The 21373-nt window shown below is 40.5% G+C and overlaps 1 protein-coding gene across 1 annotated transcript in view; it reads right to left on the reverse strand.

Annotated features, from left to right (window-relative positions):
• Nucleotides 1–13499, reverse strand: part of PIK3R3 (phosphoinositide-3-kinase regulatory subunit 3) — a 142474-nt gene extending 128975 nt beyond the window's left edge. Inside the window, exon 1 of the mRNA XM_040470090.1 lies at nucleotides 12687–13499. Within this exon, the coding sequence (XP_040326024.1) occupies nucleotides 12687–12792 (106 nt within the window). The 5' untranslated portion in view covers nucleotides 12793–13499. The remainder of the gene's footprint in view (nucleotides 1–12686) is intronic.
• Nucleotides 13500–21373: the final 7874 nt, after the last annotated feature.

The following is a 21373-nucleotide window of genomic DNA, read 5'->3' on the forward strand; positions in this document are numbered from 1 at the left end:
TATCTGCAACAACATGGATGGAGCCAGAGTATTATGCTAAGTGAAGTAAGTCAGAGAAAGACAAATACCATATGATTTCACTCAACGTGGAATTTTAGAAACAAAACAAATGAGCAAAGAGGGGAAAAAAGAGATAGAGGCAAACCAAGAAAGTTCTTAACTATAGAGAACAAACTGATGGATACCAAAAGGGAGTTTGGAGGGGAGGGGCAGGGTGGATAGGTTAAACAGGTGATGAGGATTAAGGAGTGCACTTGTGATGAGCACTGGGTGATATATGGAAGTACTGAATCACTATATTTTACACCTGAAACTAATACTACACTGTATTATTAGAAATATTACACTGCAATTTAAAAATTTTTTAAAGTTTATTTATTTTGAGAGAGAGAGAGACAGCCGTGAGTGGGGGAGAGGCAGAGAGAGAGAGAAAGACAAAGAATCCCAAGCAGGCTCAGAACTGTCAGCGAAGAGTCCATTGCAGGGTTTGGAACTCACAAAAGCGGGAGATCATTACCTGAGCCGAAACCAAGAGTCGGATGTTTAACCGACTGAGCCACCCAGGTGTCCTTAAATAAAAACTTTTTTTAAAAGACCATACAAAAAAAGTTATGCACACTTGCTTTCAAACAGCTGCTTAAATAAGATGAGGCAGCTTAAACATCTGGAAAAAAATTTTTTTAAGTAAACTCTATCCCCAATGTGGGGCTCAAACTCATGACTCCATAATCAAGAATCACATTCTCTAACAACTGAGCCAGCCAGGTGCCCTATATCTGCAACTTTAAATTGACCTCAGCAACTAATACCCTGGGAGTAGTCAAAGACTTACTGCAAATCTCTCCCACACCTTTAGAAACTCAAAGCATCTGATTTACTACCATCTGCTCTGGGTTCAAAACCTAAAAGCAATAGAGGGCATTCCCCTTTCCTCCCCCACTAAAGCCTAAGAGAAAAAGAATCCCTCCAAAAGAAAAGCTTTTTTATTTAACCTCTGTCTCACTTTAAGAAGCCATATGATCCAAACCTGTCCTTCCTTCTTAAATTGCGTCTCTTGGTTTATAGTACCATCTCCTAAGCCAGAAAAATAAGTCATTCTAGATTCTTTCATTTTTCTCAGGATAGTCTCTATGTCCCTTCAATTCTACTTTTTAAACAACTCTCCTATTTATTCTCAATGCTGCTACTTTATCTTAGGCTTTTGTGGGGGGAGGGGAGGGGGTGGGAGTATATTTCTTTTATTTAATGATTAGAAAATAAAAATACAATCTCCGGTTACAAATATTAAGTGGGTGTGGATGCAGAGCTAGGGTCAGTAGTTAAGACTGGCTAATACAATGTCTCTGTTGCTAAAACAAATTTACAGTGGAAACCTCCATATGAGTCCACATGAATTCTGTGCACAGGGTCTCCATCTCCCTGCTTCTTGCATATTTTTTTTTCGCTTTAAGTTTTCATAGCATCTTTCATCTGTACTGAAATACCCTCCTAACCAGTTTTCCTTCTTTAATCTCACTTTCCTTCCATCTATTTTTCACTTTGCAGCTAATATATTCTTTTCCCTAATTGAAATCAGTCCATGGCTCCCCAACCTGTAGGTGTAAGCATTCAGGGCTTTTCATGATTTGGCCCTCACCTACTTCTCCAGACTCCTCTACCACCACTTCCCACCTCATACATCATGTTTTAACAAAACTGAATTACTTTCAGTTCTCAAAATACATCAAGTGTTTTAATAACCCTGTGCCTTTTACCTAGGCTGTTCTATTTGCGGTACCCACTAGTAAACCAATCATCCCCTCTTTTGTTTCTATATTTTTTAATTATAAACATAACTTAAAACATTCATTCATATTTAAAACATTCATTCAATCCTGGGCTCCTCTATGTGCCACAGACAGTGCTAGTTACAGGAGAGCCAGCAGTTAATTATGGACTCAGCCCTTATCCTGATGGAATTTATAATCTAATGACTATAATCTAATCTAGTGCCTAAAGACACTACACAACTGATAATAAATGTGGTTAAGAATTATAAAGGAAGTAATACAGTATATAATGGAAATGTATATTAGATGAAAGCCAGGAGAAAGGGAGTTATCAAGAGAAATACTACATGCATTTGTCTACATCCTTCTTACAGTCTGAACTCCTTAAAGGCAGGGATTATGCTATCTTTATATCAATAACCAGGACAGTAAATAGTAATGTATAGTAATGTGCATTGACTATCTTATAAAGATCACTGCCCTATTAGAGATATCACTGAGGCCAGGTGAATGCAATAATCTTATTGGCCAGGCCTGAATCATGTGCCCATCATTAAAGCCAATGGGTTAGATCAACTCTACTCAAGCCACACTGATTACAAATGGGGAATGAGTGGTTCCAAGAGAAAAATCAGGAAGCTGTTACCTAAATAAGAGGGCAGGAAAGCTAAATAGACAAAAAACAGCAGCCCTTTCCTTAGTGGACATTGTAATTATCTCCTCAAAAGGTATCTTATTCCTTCCCACACTAGTAAGGTATTTATGTGGGACTGACCCCTTCCCCAGCTCCAGGAGTAGGCCATGATTTGACACAGCAGTGGTTCTCAAAGTGTTTGCAGACCAGCCAAATCAGTAAACCTGTTGCAACTACAAATTCTTAAAACCCAATCCCAAACCAACTAAAACCAGAAACTCTGGGGATAGGGCCTACCAGTTTGTGTTTTAACAACTTCTCCAGGTGGTTCTGATGCATGCTCAAATTTAAGAGCCACTGGTCTAGACAGAGAAAGCTGTAATTAATAGTTCAGATTTTAAGAGTGATCCTTGGGAACATGGGGATAATCTAATGTCAAGCTCAGGATTTTTGTGTTATATTTGTGGGAACCATCCTTTTTATCCCCCAGAAATTAGGAAACATGTAATCCCAGCAGCCAAAGGCAGTTATCTTTTCCTGGCAAGGAAGCCTGCCTGAGAAAGAAGCTGATAGAGGAGAGAGCCAAGAGAAATGCAGAAAAATAGGACCAAAGCCTGATAGTCTTGATCCAACTATGTCAGGGGCCTTCGTTCCCTTAGGACTTTTCAATTACATGAACCTATAAATTCTCTTTGTTTAAACCAATTTCAGTTGGATTTATCACGTAAACTGAAAGTATCCGGATACCCACTACATCAAGTTACACATCTATCCCTAAACACCATAGGGAAAGTAGACTAGGAAATACTGTCAACTGTCTAGCCTCTCTCTATATCAGGGTTGCCAGATTTAGCAAACAAAAATACAGGACACCCAGTTAAATTTGAATTTCAGATAACAACAAACAATTTTTCAGAAGTATATCACAAATATTGCATGGGACATTACATGTATTTTATCCAGCAACTCTACTCTAAATGCTCATGGTTGATCCCTAGCAATCAAAAAAGTAGCTCTGGTCAGTTTCAGTCAGACAGACGTGATAGCTGCTCTTACAGTTTATGACTAGTAGGAGAAAAGACTACACCCAAGTCCTGAACTAATGGCCTGCAACAGGTTTGAACCACCTGATAGTCCTTTTAAAACTAATCAGACTTCTTTCTAAAAGCCAAAACAGGGGCACCTGGGTGACTCAGTCAGGCATCCAACCCCTGATATCTGCTCAGTTCATGATCTCACAGTTCATTTTTCCAGCCCCGCATCAGGCTGCTCTGAGAGTGCAGAGCCTGCTTGGGATTCCCTGTCTCCCTCTCTCTTTGCCCTTCCTTGCTCACCATCTCTCTCTCTCAAAATAAATAAACATTCTTAAAAAGTTTGAATATTACACATGAAAGAACAAATTCTAAAGTATTTTCAAGCACAAACATTTCCATATGGCATTTCCAAAACAATTCACATACAAATTTTAAATTTTGATTTGTGATTGGGAGCACCTGGGTGGTAGTGGGTTAAGTGTCCAACTCTTGATTTCGGCTCAGGTCATGATCTCGGCTCAGGTCATGATCTCACAGTTCGTGGAATCAAGCCCTGCTTCGGGCTCTATGCTGACAGTGTGGAGCCTGCTTGGGATTCTCTCTCCCTCTCTCTCTCTCTCTCTCTGCCCCTCTCCTGCTTGCACATGCACTCTTGCTTTCTCTCAAAACAAATAAACTTAGAAAAAATGTGTAAAAATAAATTTTGATTTGTGATTGAATTTTCTTCTTAGAAAATTTAAACATGAAAACTAAAACAAAAAACGAAAAAACAATAAATGGCCACCACCTGGGTGGCTGACTCTTGATTTTAGGTCAGGTCATGATCCCAAGGTCATGGGCTTGAGCCCCATATTAGGCTCTGCGTGGAGTATGGAGCCTGCTTAAGATTCTCTCTCGGGGCACCTGGGTGGCTCAGTCGGTTAATCAGCTGACTGACTCATGTCATGATCTGGCAATTCGTGTGTTTGACCCCATGTGGGGCTCTGTGCTGACAGCTCAGAGTCTGGAGCCTGCCTCAGATTCTGTGTCTCCTTCTCTCTCTGCCCCTCCCCACAAATGCTTGCACGCTCTCTCTCTCTCTCTCAAAATTAAAAAAAGATTATCTCTGTCCCTCTGCCCCTCTCCCCCATGTGCATGCTCTCTCCAAAACAAATATAAAAATAAATAAAAACTGTAACAGTAAGTACTTAAGATGACATAGCCACAAGCTCTGGAGGTGTAGCCCTATACCCTTAGATAAGGGTAAACAATTAATCTGGCTCACAAACAGAATGTCCAAGGCTGGATAGTGGTGGATGGTATGACATCATGGTATTGACTTTAGTTTTGCATTGGCTTATGTTCACAGGCCCCAGAGCAGTTTTTATATTGACAAGACACATGTAAAATAGTAGGATGTGGCGGACTGGACCTAGCCTACTGTGTCTTTTATAAGAAAAATAATAAGATAACCCTCTTACTTTATACAAACTTACAAAATATTTGCAAAAAACAACAAATATACCATTTATCAGCAATTTGGAAACTGATCCTATAAGGCTACATGGCAGACCTTACCTTTTAATCCCAAATCAAATCCTACACATTCTAAATTTAATTGGTGTAACATACTGGGAAACTTAAATCTACATTTTGCCCAGTGCTATGTAAAACTAGCCGAACAAACTTTCAAAAACTTACTCCTCACTTCTAATTCTTCGAAATTTCAAAAATGACTTTTACTCAAAACCATAAAATTTTGCTAACAATATTAAGTATTGTACTTTTTCATTATTCCCTTTGTTAGAATAAATTATAAGTTTGAAGGTCCACGTTGATTAATAAATATTATCAACATTTTAAAACTTAAGCCACAAAATGAAGCTGGTTGGGTCCACAGGTCTAAGACCACAAAATATTTGGGAACAGGGTATTTAAAGAAAAAAATACAAAAGAAATTTGATAGCTTGACTTCAAAAAGCTGATCTTGTTTGGGAGAGACAAAGTATACTCACAAAACAATTAAATGTCTTAACATATGATTTTATGTCAAAACAATAGACCATTGCCCCAGATAATTACAGGATTCAGTGCTAGAATTTCTAGAGGAAGAAAGAAGAGTTACAAAAGATCCTGATTTGTAGATTGGAGAGGGATGGACACAATCTAACAGAAGATGCAGCATAAGCAAAAGGTTGGAGATGGGAATAAGCAAAGTGTAGTCAGTGGATAGCAAGGAACTGGGCTAAAAGTAAGAATGAGAATAGATGGGGGCACCTGGCTAGCTCAGTCAGTAGAGCATGTGACAATCTCAGGGTCATGAGTTTGACGCCCACGTTGAGGGTAGAGTTTACTTAAAAAAATGACAATGGAGGATTAATAATTAAGTTGAAATGTAAATTGGTGCTAAAGACCATGTATGCCTAGTTTAAGAATATGGCCTCTGCTTAAAAAAATGGATAGCTGCTAATTATGTCAAAAATTATTTCAAAATAACATTTGAGCAGGATTAACCTGAAGAGTTCAGGATAAATTCATGGGGGAGGAGAAGAAGAAATTAAAAATAGAGCAACCAGTTTTAGGAGGTACTGGTTAAGAACCAGGGTGTTAGCAAGACAGACCTGCTCTGCCACTTGCTAGCTGTGAGGCACTTGATTAAGTTATTAAACACATCAGAGTCTCAGTTTCCTGTCTGTAAAGTGGGGTAATAATAGTGCCTATTTCATAAGGTTGTTATGTAGCTAACAGAAATAGTACAGGTAAAAATATTTAACACAGCACTTGGTCTAAAATAATTATTCAACAATATTGAACAAATAATTATTCAACAAATTATTCAACAAAAGTATTACCTTCATTATAAATCATTTCAAATGTGTGGTGATGAGGAACCAGACAAGGGCAACAGAAACTAAAGAGAAAGGATGACTTGGAGTGACATTTCCATAGACTCATGAGATGCCATAATTAGAAAAGACCCTAGAGGGGCGCCTGGGTGGCTCAGTTGGTTAAGCGGCCGACTTCAGCTCAGGTCATGATCTCACAGTCCGTGAGTTCGAGCCCCGCGTCGGGCTCTGTGCTGACAGCTCAGAGCCTGGAGCCTGTTTCAGATTCTGTGTCTCCCTCTCTCTGACCCTCCCCCGTTCATGCTCTGTCTCTGTCTCAAAAATAAATAAACGTTAAAAAAAATTAAAAAAAAAAAAAAAAAAGAAAAGACCCTAGAGAACTCTTCCAAGAACAAAATGGCCCCAGTTTAAATGTCAGGGATGAAGAAAAAAAAATGGAGCAAGTCAAAAGGTTTTGACTGCAAGATTATTCAAAGAGGTAGACCTGAAGTAATTACATGTTATCAACATACTTTAAGATATAGGCTACAAGTGGGGTGCCTGGCTGGCTCATTCAGAGGAGTATGTGACCTTTGATCTTGGGAATGTGAGTTTGAGCCCCATGTTGGGTGTAGTGATGACTAAAAAAAAATAAACAAACAAACTTAAAAAAAAAAAGACATGTTACAATGAATTGGGTACAGTAGGTGCCAAACACTGTGCTAGATGTTGATATAGTACATCTAATCCCCAGAACAACTCTGAAAAGTAGAGTATTAAAATTCAATTTTTCAAAAGAGCACTGGCATCTTGCTTCTCAATGCTCAAAGAGGTTAAGTTCTAGCCATATAACCTTGGTAATCATAAGACACAGAGCTAGGTTTGGAACCCATATTATGTTTCCAAGCCTGTGTCCTTTCTACTCCACTCGTGCTGCATCCCCTTTAAATCAATAAGATTATACAGTATCACACAGACATACTTGTAATTATTTTTCTACCTACCTTCCTAAATATGGTGACCATAAACATGTCCAATCTTTTCTACATTCTAAGAAAAATATAAAGGTATTCAGCATGAAAACAATGATGAGAATGAATTTAAAAAGCACTATTAAATGGAGAATTACCATATTCTAATGAAATATAAGTAAGTATACTATAAACTATAATATGTTAAATGAAAGGAATGACTAGTCTTTTTCAATAAGAAATTGTAAACAAATTTGGCATGGCTTTTACATCATTTGATTATACTAACATTTGTCCCACACTACAGTATTATTTTAAAAAGGACACTAACCTCATAAAAGAAATATCTTACCACACAGAGGAGAAGAATTTATATAATATTAGCTCATCAAATATGTTTTCACTCTTATATGGATCCTGAGAAACTTAACAGAAGAAACCCATGGGGGAGGGGAAGGAAAAAAAAAAAAAAAGAGGTCAGAGTGGGAGAGAGCCAAAGCATAAGAGACTCTTAAAAACTGAGAACTGAGGGTTGATGGGGGGTGGGAGGGAGGGGAGGGTAGGTGATGGGTATTGAAGAGGGAATCTTTTGGGATGAGCACTGGGTGTTGTATGGAAACCAATTTGACAATAAATTTCATATATTAAAAAAAAAATTAGCTCATCAAATGTTCAGTTACAGGGAAATACTCAACCACAGAAGTAGAATGACCAACCTGCTAACAGTAAGGACCACATGGTGGCAGGTGACCTATTTATTCAGTGTGTTTCTCAGCAAATATTTTCCCAACCACAGGGCCAGTATGCCAGTTCTCCACCAGAACATTACTTAATCTACATTTCACCAGGATGAAAATACCAAGTATGCCAGAATAAGCAAGTAAGTTTCCTGAAACAACCTTTTCATCTGACTTCAAAAAAGTCAGAAAATACTTTCCTAGGTTGACCATCAAACTATGTAGTCACAAACTATGTAACTTCTAGACTAGTAGTTCTCAAAGTGTAAACAGAGACCACTCTGTATCCCCAAGACCCTTTCAGAGGGTCCAAGAGGTCAAAAATATTTTCATAGTAATACTAAAACATTATTTGTCTTTTGCACCCCTCATTCTCTCACATCTGTACAGTGGAGTTTTCCAGAGACTAAGACCTGTGGTATCTCAACAGATTGAATACAGGCAGAGACATGGGAACTTAGAAGTCTTCTATTAAGGCAAACATTAAAGTTATTTGCAAAAAATCGGGGCGCCTGGGTGGCTCAGTCGGTTAAGCATCTGACTTCAACTCAGGTCATGATCTCACAGTTTGTGAGTTCGAGCCCTGCGTCGAGCTCTGTGCTGACAGCTCAGAGCCTGGAGCCTACTTTGTATTCTGTGTCTCCTCCCCTCTCTGCCCCTCCCATGCTCATGCTCTGTCTCTCTCCGTCTCTCAATAATAAATAAACATTAAAAAAAAATTTTTTTAAAGTTATTTGCAAAAAATGTAAAACAATGCCACTCTTCTTATTTGTTTTTTTAATATAGTTATTTTTACATTAAAAGAAGTTATGTTAACATGTAATGCTTTTTTTAATGAATTAAATTTTTTTAAATTTCTCAGTTTTTGCTAATTTCTCAGTTTTGTTTTACTGTATTATGCTAATACAGTAAATATCAGTAAATAGCTCTTTGAGATCCTCAATAATTTGTAAGAGTATAAAAGGGGTACTGAGACCAAAAAAGTATTGAGAACCACTTTCCTAGACCTTCCTATATATACTTTACCAATAAATGCTTTTAATTTTCTAATTACTACTGAAGAGATGTTGCTGCCGTACAGATAATTTCAGAAATTCTTCTTGATAAGAACAAAAAAAGTCTACAATCTTTAGCAAAAGAATTCATTTAAATAATAAAATCATTTGTTAGATCTTCCCCCCAAAAAACCAATAACAATGTCAAAACTACAGTGCTAGCTAATACACCACTATCTATAAGCTTTGGATATGAGTTTATGATCAGTTGTATGTCTGTAATCTTCCAATAATTCCTATACCAGAGACAGGGCTCTTTGAGAAGCCTACCCAGCAACTGTTCTATCACGGAATAATCCTGATTCCCAAATCACAACAGGACTAATCAAGATGCTCATAAGCAATTCTCTGTACCACACTCTTAACATTTCCAAAATAAAAACTTTTGTTTCATCTAAACAGTTCAGTATTTCTATTGCTTCTGAGAAATACATAAAGATTGACATCAAACTCCCATTTGGAGTTTGTCTTACTTACATTGTCAGTAAATTGTAGTAGATATAGCAATCCATGCAGTTATTAGAAACCTTTAGGATGTATGGTAATGGTAGTTTTTTAAAATAGGCTAAAGAAACACCTTTGGAAAATAGTTTTTCAGGCAACTGAAAGCAATAATAGGTAACTTATTATAAACTGCATTTATGGTTTAGTCTAAAATGGAGATGAAAACCATATTTTTAAAACTGTAATATTTGTTACAGTTAAGGGCCCTAAGTCAACAGCTGTCAAAATCAAGTCCTTTAACTCTAGGCTACTGCAATAGCCAAGGAATGCGATGACCAAGGACCTTAAGTAGAAAAGCACTTACAGGCTAGAAAGAAATGGTGCTCCTTAGGTATTTATTAATTCAACACATATTTATTAAATTGTCTATGCTTGCAAGACCCTGAGCAAGCTAAGAAGCTCATAATTTGATGGGAAGACAATTCCACTGGGGCAAGTATACATAAATGCAGAAGCTAGCTACTCCACAGACAGAACGAAAAGTTCTGAGAGGTGCTAGAAAAGAAAGGAAAAGGAAAGGATGTCTTCTAACAGAAGGGATCAGGAAACATACATCCTGGCAAAGAAGGCATATAATGTAGACCCTAAACATATAGAAGATTTCAACAAGTAACCAATGGGAGTGAAAAGCAACACAAGAGGAAAAAGCATACATTCAAGAAACAGCAAGTATAAAATAGCTTCCACAGAACTTGTGATGGACTCCATGAAGAGACCAGACTGGAAAATTAAGTTGGAAGCAAAAAAGACGGATTTATATGACAAGATAAGCAATCTGGGACTCTTTTTAATAGGCAAAGGAAAGCCACTGAAGCATTTTCAAAGTCATTGGAAGATTTACCACTGGGACGCAAATCATCGGATGGTACTTTAATGATACTGTGGATTGAACGAAGTAGAAACAAGAACAGTTAGTACACTATCAGTCCAGTTCAGGGAATAACAAGAGCTTGCTCTGGGATAGACAGTAGGAAAATGAAGATACAAGACATGCTGCAACCTACTCACTAATAATTTACTTAGTTTTAAATGTTTCAAAACCTTAATTTACCACACAAAACAAGGCCGGCGTCCACATTATTTCCATTAAAAACCATTCACATCACAGAAAATATTCCAGCATACTCAAGTGTGCATCCTTTATAAAAAGCTGTTAGGCATAACCAACCATAAGCTACATTAAGGTTACAACATGGGTAATAAAGAAGAGCACATGCATATTTCCAATATTCTAAATAGAATCTCTGTACGCAAAATTTTATCCAAGGATGATCATTTTAAAACTCAAAAGTTTATTTCTATGTAATGCACAAAGTTTGGATCAGAATTTTATATACAACCTTGTAAGACCCACATCACTACATAATTACAATAGTCAACTTTTTTCAAAATCATTTTTGGACAACTCAGCAGATATTTTTCTGAGGCCCATATTTTTCAAACATTAGTGCCTTCTTCATTTTCTCCCCTCCTCCCCACTCACCTCTCCGCCCAACAAATTCCCTTTGTATGTCTGCAAGGCAAGATACTAGGATACAGTATGATTCTGAGGCAGTGTGAATATATAATTCTTATAACAGAAATCTAGAATTATTAACTTTACTTTTTACAAGAGGAACCAATGATGTACTAAATTTCCATTTACATGAATGACAAATGCATCTAATAGAAAGGATGCTTTACCGTTAAGGGGAAACAAAGGGGAAAATACACACAATAGATGGGTGGCAAATCCTACAAACTTTGCAAAACACTGAAAAGCTGCATCTGGATTGCAGTCACAATTACAAAAGCAAATAAAGAAGGCTCCAAAATGAAGGGAAAAGAGAAAAATTCTAAGGAATCATTAAGAGTAAAAAAGGTTGATTTAATATTAGTTTTTATATAGCATCATTCAACACTCTAATTGGAAAAAAAACAAAGGATAATTTACTGCTCACAAGAACACAAGAAATAATTTCTATATACATTCTACAACAGTTATACCTCATTACACTTGCATGGGCTCCAAATCCTTTCAAAGGTTCCAGAAATATACAGTCTTATAATGATTGAGGTTCCCCAATGACACATGATTTATATTGTAAGCTTAGCTAGGACACATTTTTAAAAGACATAATCAAGTCATCCTAAACAAAAATAAGGACTCACAAAGGTCCTCTACTTATTCAAAATCATTATGTAAAGCACTATCTATAACTGCAAAAAAGGGTTTGAAAATCTGACAATTAATAATGATAAAACGAGGTTAGACTTTAAAGAAAAAAAATGACCCAACTTTTCCATTTTCTCTTCCTTTTCCTTTCCTACCAGATACACAAAATGTCTGTAAGGGTCTCAGACAAAGCTCTGAACTAAAAATACAGTATATGTATAGTTTACATTATGTGTATTTGAACCTATAACATAGATGTACACATCACATATATTCACACACAAAAAAGAAGGTTCCTCCTTTTTTTGCTCTAAGAATTGAAGTTACATTAAACCCTAGCCCATAAATTAAATTACCATAAATTAAAGAGTAATAAAATACTGCACGCAGATCTCTCTAAGCGACTATATTCCGAGAAGAAAAACCTCAGGCTAAGACCATGACTGAATAAAAACGCCCAATCCCTGAAAATCACTAACCAGCATTTGGTTTCTGTAAGAGAAAAAAAAAGGGGGGGGGGGTCTTAAAACGAATTATCACATAGGCAACCCAGTTTCAGAAGTTAACGAAGGTAGAACACAACGAATCAAATAAGACGAACGTATGAAACGACAAGCTTTAAAGAATTTCCCTAAAGGGAAAGGCTGACTTCAAGGCTCGGATATAAAGCATATCCTATGCAGGTAGAAGATCTTTAAGGGGGGGGGGGGGGGAGAAACCCCGGGGGGTGCACAACAAAAACCTGAACGACACGCATAGGCAAAAAGAAGTAAAAGAAATGAGTCTCTCCTCCCACCCCCACTCCAGCCCCCACCCCCACCCTCGCAGGACAATAGGATCGGGGTCCTGACTGCAAACTTTAAACGGGTATACCAGAAGCAGTTTTACTGCAGCTCTAACTGCAAATCTGCCCCTCATCCCAAACCTAGAGCTCCCAGGAACACTTCTGCCCTGAAAACATCACTAAGGTCTTGTTATATACCAATCAGACCCATCACAAGATTCTTTTTCTCTCCCAAGTACCTGGAGGATCCATTTCAATATAAAATATCAGTTCTGTCGAATAGGGCATCATCACCTCCCTCCAGTCTGCGTCATCGCGGTCCATACTCCACACCGTATTGTACATCGCGCTGTCAGGGGCAGGTCGTCAGGAAATATATAGAAAGCATATATATATATTTTTTTAATCTGATATTTAAAAATCTAAAAATATATATCTATAAAAGTCCCACACGGAAATGCACTTCGGGGTTTCCAACGGCCGGTACAAGTCCAACCAACTACCGGGACGAGGACGGGGTCCTCCCCCACTTTCCTCTTACAGCACCCAGCAAGATGCCCCCCGAACTTTCAATCTACGGGCTTTTTCTCCTCAGAGAGGTAAAGAGAGGCTTGGGGGGGCAGGAGGGCTGAGGTGTTAGAAAGCTGCTTCCCAAAATTTCTTTCCACACGGTCGCTCTCCGAAGAGAAAAGCTCCCACTGCCTCCAAATCTTTCCTCGGCAGCCACTTTTGTGTCCTTCGAGGGAGGGAGAACGAAAAGGGGGGAAAAAGAACGCGCTGGGAAAAAGGTGAGGAAGTGACAAAGGAAGGCATAAAAAGGGAGTAGGTATTGCGTTCAAGTTTCGGGGTCCCACTGGTCTGCAGAGAGCGATCCCCTCAGGGGCCGGGACTCGGGCTCCGTTCCAGTCAGGCTCGGAACCGAAGCTGCCGCAGCCTCGGGATGGGGGCCCGTCGGAAAGTCCAGCTAGTTCTGCCCGGCTGGCCGCTCCCGCTGGGCTGCAAGCAAGCCCGCCTGTGCCGGCTCCCCTCACGCTCTGCCCTGACTCCAGCCACTAGAGTTTCATTTTAACGGCGCGGAGGGGGACACCCTGCCCCGCCTCACGCTCCCCCGCTGAGGCGCCACCCAACCGCACCCGGCAGGGGGGACAGGCAACATAACTACTGTTCCTCCCCTCTATTCCGACTCGAAGTACTGGGGATTCCATCAGGTGCCTGAGAAATTGTACAGAAAACCGTCCTTCATCTCGACTTTCAACTCTCCCCAACGATCTCTGGGCTTTGGCTTCTTAATCATCGATCCTCTCTTCCCCCCAGCCTCAATCAAAATGGTACAGTCCGGGCGCTGGCCGCACGCCAGGAGTCAGTGCCGGGAGCACGCGAGCCAGGCCGGGGGGAAGCTGCGAGAGAAAAGGCGGGGGTAGAAAGAAAGGATAAGGTGCGTGGTGATTGGCTGAGCCGGGTTGCCGGAGCCCGGAGCCTGCGTCTTTTGTCTGCCTTGCTCCAGCGAAGGAGCGGCAGACGGCTGCGCGCCCCAAGTAGGCCAATCAGGATCCAGCCGGCGCTGGCCGGTAAGGCGGCGATTGGTCGAAGCCCAGTTACTAAGCGGGACAAAGGCAGAAGGGGGAAAGAAAAGATGAGGAGGAGGAAAAAAAAAAAAAAAAAAGAAAGAAAGAAAGCGCTAACGGCGGTTACTGACAGGCTGGGCGAGTGCTCAGGGGCTCCGGCTGCCCGGAGACAGGCGGGGCTCCCGCTGAGGCTGGGATGGGCCGGACGAGTTGGGGAGGTGGGGGGGAGGGAGACGGGCTGGCGCAAGACACCTCTGCCCGGAGATTGGCCGCGGAGGAGGGGAGCGGACGGAGAGGGGCGCCTGCTGTCACCTGGAGGGACTTGGGCTCCTCCAGTCCTTAGGAGGTCCCCGGGCAGAATCCCTCCCCACAGACCTCTTCACTGTGCTGGGCAGCCCCCACTCCTCGCGATAAGTTGCCATATAAAGAAAAGGTCCCCCAAAACCACTTGCAGGACTGTTACCACTCCGTGAGATGAGATGCCCATGCCCCCGTGTAGCTTTCCCAGGCAGCTACCGGAACCCAATCCCGGCTTCTCCCCGTGAGCGGTTAGGCTTTTCTTAAGGAGGTATTTCGCAGTTCCTCTGCGCTTCCCACGCAAGGACTTTTGAACTCAGAGGTAACTCCCCACACCTGAAATAAATAGTGAGGAGCCACAGCAGGCCCCTCAGCTCGAGTGCTCACGGCAGAAAACATGCCTTGAAATTACAGTGCGTCTGTGATTTAAGACAAATCACAGGTGTTAGAATTGCCAGCCAAAAAGGCTTTATTCTGTTTCCCTGACAGACCCCCTTCCACATACAACGAGTTCCTTCCCCAAACTTAAAACTATGATAGACTATGAAAAACTGTGACTATTTCCATGCATTTCAGAGACAGCTAAATAACTTGCTGGGGAACACTGAATAGCCGAAAGCAGATTTGTGTCTCCTAAAGGTTATGCTTGGAATTGCCATCCTGCATACCGTACAATACAGTCTGGGGAGGCCAAAAACTGTTCCATTTCCTCTTTACACAGGAGTAACAAAGCCCATTGTGTTTGGGTTGACAACCCGCTTTAAGCCCTAGCAAAACCTCCTACCCTGAATGGCTCTGCTATATTGATTCATTCCTGTCGAAAAGTTGCCACGTTTCACCCTCTACCTCCTAAAGTGATTCTGCCTTCCCTAACGGTGCTCTAAGTTGAGACAGTTCCCGGAAGCAGTCAAAATATGTTTAGGCTCTGTATAGAGTCTTGGATTAAAAAAGGGCTAGTAAGACTAAATGGACAAGGTTGCACTGACAAAAGACATCAAGATTCTTACATGCTTTCTTTTTCACATTTCTGAAATCCCAAACATGATTCAGAAGCCAGATCAACTTTGGGTCAGGGCATGTTGTTAATTTGAATGTCCTGAACCATTTCTCTAGGTAGAAGATACTGGAAGATCAACTCTAATTTGTGGCTGGCTTCCCAGCAGTCTCTTTACTTCACCATATCTGGGAGCCAGAAGTACTCACATGTGATAACTCAAAAGGCAGAACAATCAGTCAAGGGCAAGTTGGTTTATTTTTGTTCACGGGTGTCCCTGTGCATTCCCAAACAAAATGAAGGTGAAGAGAGGAAGTGTGGAAAAGATAATGGCTTTCAGATGTCCACAGCAGTTTTTGCCTGGACCATTTTTCATCATTTAGTGGTGGGGTTTCAATTTCTAATATGCAGAGCAATCACCCAGCCTTTCCCACAGCTAAGACTTTGAGAGATGTAGTAAAGCAGCACAGTGTATAATCTGGTCCTCAACACTGGCACACAGAGTAAGGCTTGATTCAACCTTGCCACCTAAAATTATATGCTCCAACTATCCAACAAATAAAGCTTTGAATAGGAGACCTCCAAAAAATAACAGTGATGCAAGAAGCAATGATGAATCAAGGGGAAACACATTTCCTTTGGATGGGCTTGAATCAGTGCCCTGTCATGGTGGGAAGTGCCTGTCATATGATGCTGGCCTTACTTTCCTTCAGTTGAGAAATAAAAGTGAGGTTCTGACTGCATGTCATCAAACCGCCTCAGGCTCTTTGGCAAAGGTAGAGAATGTTAGCTCTGGTGTCCTGGACCGTTTCCATCCTGGAGAATTATATTTGGCCTGGGCGTGGATTAAATTCAGCTCTAAGAGCTCAAACTCCTGGGTCACAACCTGCTACTTTGGGATTTTTTTTCCCCTTTGCCTCCCTCCTTTCTTTTTTTAATTTAAAGTAGTCTTAGATAAATCACAAAATCTGTATGCCTTTATTTATATATAGGAGATTTATATGAAATAGGAGATTGCCTTCAGATTTATACAAGCTTCTTAGCTTATTCTGAAACACTAAGAATGAAAACAAAAATGCCACTTAACTACTTAGAATTATAGTACCTTTCTGTAACTCCAAATAGATAGGGTGTCCTTCACTTTTCACCCTGGTATGGTCTTGCTATCAAACTGTTCAAATATGCTCCATTTCCCCCTCTTTATTTCAGAGATGGATGAAATATTTCTCTTGTGCACTGAATATAGGGTATGATCTCAGAGCTCTCTGTGCCAGCAGAATCAGCCTGGAACTCAGCCAAAAGTTCTTCGTGATTAAAGGTGCCATCTGAGCACACAATATTTTTTTAAAAGCCTTGCAAAATGGAAACACATTTTTATTATTTTTTTTAACGTCACTAGCTTTAACACCAGGACTGACTTGAGCCTTTAGGGAAGGATCACAGGCCTCAATCCCTCTCTTCTTTCCCCCTGCCCTCTCATCATGTTTCTTGGTCAAATGTCTTATAAGGCCAAGTCCATACAGCTAAATAAACTCAATAAATGGAGTTCCAAGACAACTCCACAAATCATCAGTTGCAGATTCAAGGACCTCCTGAACCACATGCCTTGTAAGTTGGGATACAGCAAGATTTGATGGTAAAGTTTGCCTTTATTTATTTATTTTTTTAGCTTATTTTTTGTAATCTCTACACCCTATGTGGGGCTCAAACTCACAACCCTGAGATCAAGAGTTGCGTGCTGTTCCAAAAGAGAGCCAGCCAGGTGCCCAGAAAAGTTTGGCTTTATAATGCAAACAATGCTAGTGTATCTTCTAGAAAGACCTCTCACTTGAGAATTGATAGTCATCTCTTGAGATGGTAGTATCTACAATCATGATTTTCCATTTTTTTCAGAATGGTATTCCTTTACTTGCTTTTGCAATTTTTTACCTCTCTTGTACATCCCAAACTATGTGATGGGGATTAAGCAGTGCACTTGTGGTGATGTAGGTAAGTGTTGAATCACTATATTGTACACCTGAAACTAATATTACACTGTATGTTAACTAACTGCAATTTAAATAAAACTTTTTTAAAAAAGGAAAGAAAAAAGAAAATCTCTGATACTGTTAATTACATCATCCCAAGGCACTGAAAAATTTTAACATTGGATGAATAAATGGTCTTCATGGAAGTGGCATTCCTCCAGATGCTGCTAAACTCCTGGGCTTAGGGGGCACTGTTAGAGGGCTTCCTCAGACCCCTCAGCACATGATAAAGATCTTCTCTGCCTCCCTCACCCTACTTTGGGTCCTCCCACAGGTTTAGGGGTCACAAAAAATCAGATCTCTCTCTCTCTAGCCTAACATGCTCCCCTCTTTTTGTCATCTGCCCTTCCAGCAACACAGGGGTCACCTGGATGATCCGCATGCTGCTGCCCTAAACTTCCCCTCCATCAAGGCAACAGCTTTCAGCTCAGCTCTCACCAGGAGAGAGAGAGCAAATGAGATCCAAATGACAGGAACAATAGTCTAGGCTGTTTGACAAGGGCAGGGCACAAACAGGGCAGGCAGCTGGTGAGTTCTGTTACCTCATTTAATCTCCATAACCCTGAGGAAGAGGGTTGTATTTTTATTCTCATTTTACAGATGAGGAAATTGAGACCCAGAGCAGTGAGGGGACTTGTTCAAAGCCACTCAGGTACTAAGTAGCAGAGCCAGTATTAGAGCCCCAGGTCCCAACAGCCAGGTAAGTACCTTTTCCACTGTACCACAGCTTGCCTCTCCTTTTCATTCACTTGGCAAGTGTTAATGGATGCTTCTAAACACTGGGGATACAAAAATGAATAAGACAGAGTGTCTAACATTGAGTCCAGAGCTCACAGAGGAGGGGCCAACAAAGGAATAAATAATTATAGGCATGTAAGGCTATAATAGAGAAATTGACAAAGTGCTGTGTGAGCCTCCAAAACAGTGATGATCTCTCCCCACATGCAGGTAATAACATCAAGGAGGTGACATTTGAGCTGTCCCAAACTTATATACACCTGCTTTAAACATTTGGTCTGTTTGTTTCTGTTTTCCAAATCTGTAGCATTAGCTCCAAGCCTGAAAACGTTTCAGTGAAAGCTGACCCAAATATCAGGTCACCAAAGAGTCCCTCATCATCTTTGATCAGATTGCAACAACCTCCTCATAATCTCCCTGTCTTGTCCTCCTCCAGTCCATACTCTGCACAGAATGATGGCTCTAAAAAATCTGAACATACTACTTCCTTGCACAAACCCTGCCGTGATTCCTTTTGCCTATAGGCTAAATTTTGAATCTCTCAGACTGGCATTCAAGGCTTTGATGATCTAGCCCCTGTCTACCTCTTCCATCTCTTCTCACACAGTTCTATCCTGTCACTCCTAAGACTAATCATACTGAAGTATTAAAGTCCTCAGAACAGGAGAAATTTCTCCTCACAAAACACACTCCACTGTCAAGTGGCAAACTCCCACTTCCATGCATCTGATCGTGCAGACTCTGCTTATGCAGCCCCCTGTACCAGCCTCTGCACGGCCCTTGGCACACCATGTTCAAAGTGTCTTTTTCTAGATCTATCTCTCCCCCACCATGAGGGAGATCTTCATGGGTGGAGAACGTGTTCTTGAATCATTAGTGCCAAATATCAGGCCTGGCACACAGTGGGTAGCCAGTGAATGTTCTTTGAGCAAATAAACAAAAATTGTAGAAACTAAACTCTCTAAGAAGTTTCTGGGGCAGTCTAAGTTCAGGTTACCCTGATAATCAGAAAGGATTAGGTCTTCAGCTGATTCCCGTTTATTTAAGAGGACAAAAAGAAAATTTAAAAATTGTACAGTTTTTGGTTACAGAAATCCAAGAGGCAGATAGTGACCCTTCTCTCCTGCTGGCTGCCTCTAGGGTCTTCACCACAGACACTCAGTTCTGCTGCTCTTTTATTTTATCAGCTGTGAATTGTTTGCAAAATTCCAAGCAGCTTGTAGGAAATTCAGGAAAACTCAGCAGCGAGAAGAGAAGCTGGTTTCACTTTCCAACCCAGCTCATTTCTGAAATGTAACACCATATAGGGTTTTTAAAGTATGCTCACTTCCTGTGGCCATGATTTCAATAGTTTGGAACAATTTGCAGTTCGTGCCTCCCTTCTGGAATGTACAATAATTACCCTATAATTCCACAGGTCTCAAATCTAAACTGTCTTATATGTTTCATTGTTAGAGGGCAAAATCAGTCCAGTTCCTGTTTTGGACATTTTGGTTTAAAAATTTTTTTTAAATCAACAACTAATAGCATTTTTCTTTGCTTCTATGAACAATAAAGTCACAAGCATCCTCTAGAAGTATTTTATAAAATCGATATGTTAAAACAAGGCCTCCTGCATCCTCCTCTGACACATTTACGGGAGCATCATCCTTGAAATCTGAGAAAATGATGCAGCCTCTGGGGCTTAAGGATCACCACTGAGTAAGAAAAGTACAAGTATAGAATGTGAAAGACCTCATCATTTATATCTTCAGCTCTGGGAATTTGAAAAATGATACACCCACAGTGAAATTCTTTTCATTCAAGGATAGGGACTACCTTGTGCTCTGCTCATCTTATGCTTCTTGCAAAGGAGGCACTCAGTGAGGATCACTGTTATTCCCCAAAATCATTCAGGATCGTGTTTCTCCCCTCTTGATGCCAATTTGTGAAATTCTAAATTATGTAATGTTGGGGCTAAGTAAAGGTACCTAAGGTGCTGGGGGTATGTATTCAAAATCAACATCTTTTCTTATTGTAAACAACAAAAAAAAAATGTAATTGGTCATCACATACACCAAGTGTGTAATATGGTAGTTACATTTAAAGTAGATTTATCAAATGTTAAAGATAGAAGGGAAGAACTCTCCAAAATGACAAGCCCTTTCAGTTCAGTTCAACCAGACCCTTCATGGGCTAGACCTTGTGCTGAGTGCTCAGTAAAACACTATTCCTGTCCTTGATGAGCCCACCACTGAGTAAGAGGCTCAAGTGAAAAAGCAATAACAGTTTCATTGACCCCTATGCTTTCAAACTGGCTAACTCCCTGAGACTGTAAGATCAGGGCAAGATAGCATCCTTTATTTACCCTCTCCATCAGGTTTCCTCTCCAACAAGTTCACTCTGTTTCCTAGCCTCTTCCTGACCTCCTGGACTTCTGAGTCTTAACTTCACACTCCTCACTGATTCTGTACTTATAGCATGGACTGCTGGCTTGTGTTCCCTAACCACAACTCAAATCTGTTCCTTGTCTTCTTTTTCAGGACAATAGAGATGTCTGGCCCATTATCCAACCCTAACACAGGGCCTGTGGTTGGTGTTTCTCCTGAGTTCCCCCAGAAATCTGCAAACAAGAACCAGACAATACTATACCCATGAACTGCTCTCTCTTTGAAATCTCAACTCTAATGATGCCACTCTCTGACCTTCCTCCACCTCTTTTTTTTTTTTCAAGCACAGACATGAGGGAAAATAATTACCATCTAATACCACTGTAGTGAGTTGAACAGTGGCCCCAAAAAATGATATATACAAATCCTAACCCTTCAGAAGCTCTGAATGTGACCTTATTTAGGAAAAGTGTCTTTGCAGATATAAATTAAAGATTTTGAGACAAGGAGCTCCTGGGGCTCACTTGGTTGAGCATCAGACTCTTGATTTCGGCTCAGGTGATGATCACACGGTTCATGGGATTGAGCCATGTGTCAGGCTCATGCTGAGTGTGGAGCCAGCTTGAGATTCTCTCTCTAACCCTCTGCCCCTCCCCAATTGGCTCACACACTCTTTACAATAAAATTAAAAATAAAAAAAGATTTTGAGGGGCACCTGGGTGGCTCAGTCAATTAAGCTTCCAACTTTTGGTTTCAGCTCAGGTCATGATCTCATGATTCATGAGTTCCAGTCTCGCATTGGGCTCTGTGCTGACATTACAGAGGCTGCTTGGGATTTTCTGCCTCCCTCTCTCCCTGACTCCCGCGCCCCTGCCCCCCTGCACACACTCTCTCTCTGAAAAAAATAATAAATGAACTTTAAAAAATACAAAATAA

Source organism: Herpailurus yagouaroundi, unplaced genomic scaffold (genome assembly GCF_014898765.1).
Source record: "Herpailurus yagouaroundi ecotype Mexico unplaced genomic scaffold, PumYag 77, whole genome shotgun sequence".
NCBI classification, from domain to species: domain Eukaryota; kingdom Metazoa; phylum Chordata; class Mammalia; order Carnivora; family Felidae; genus Herpailurus; species Herpailurus yagouaroundi.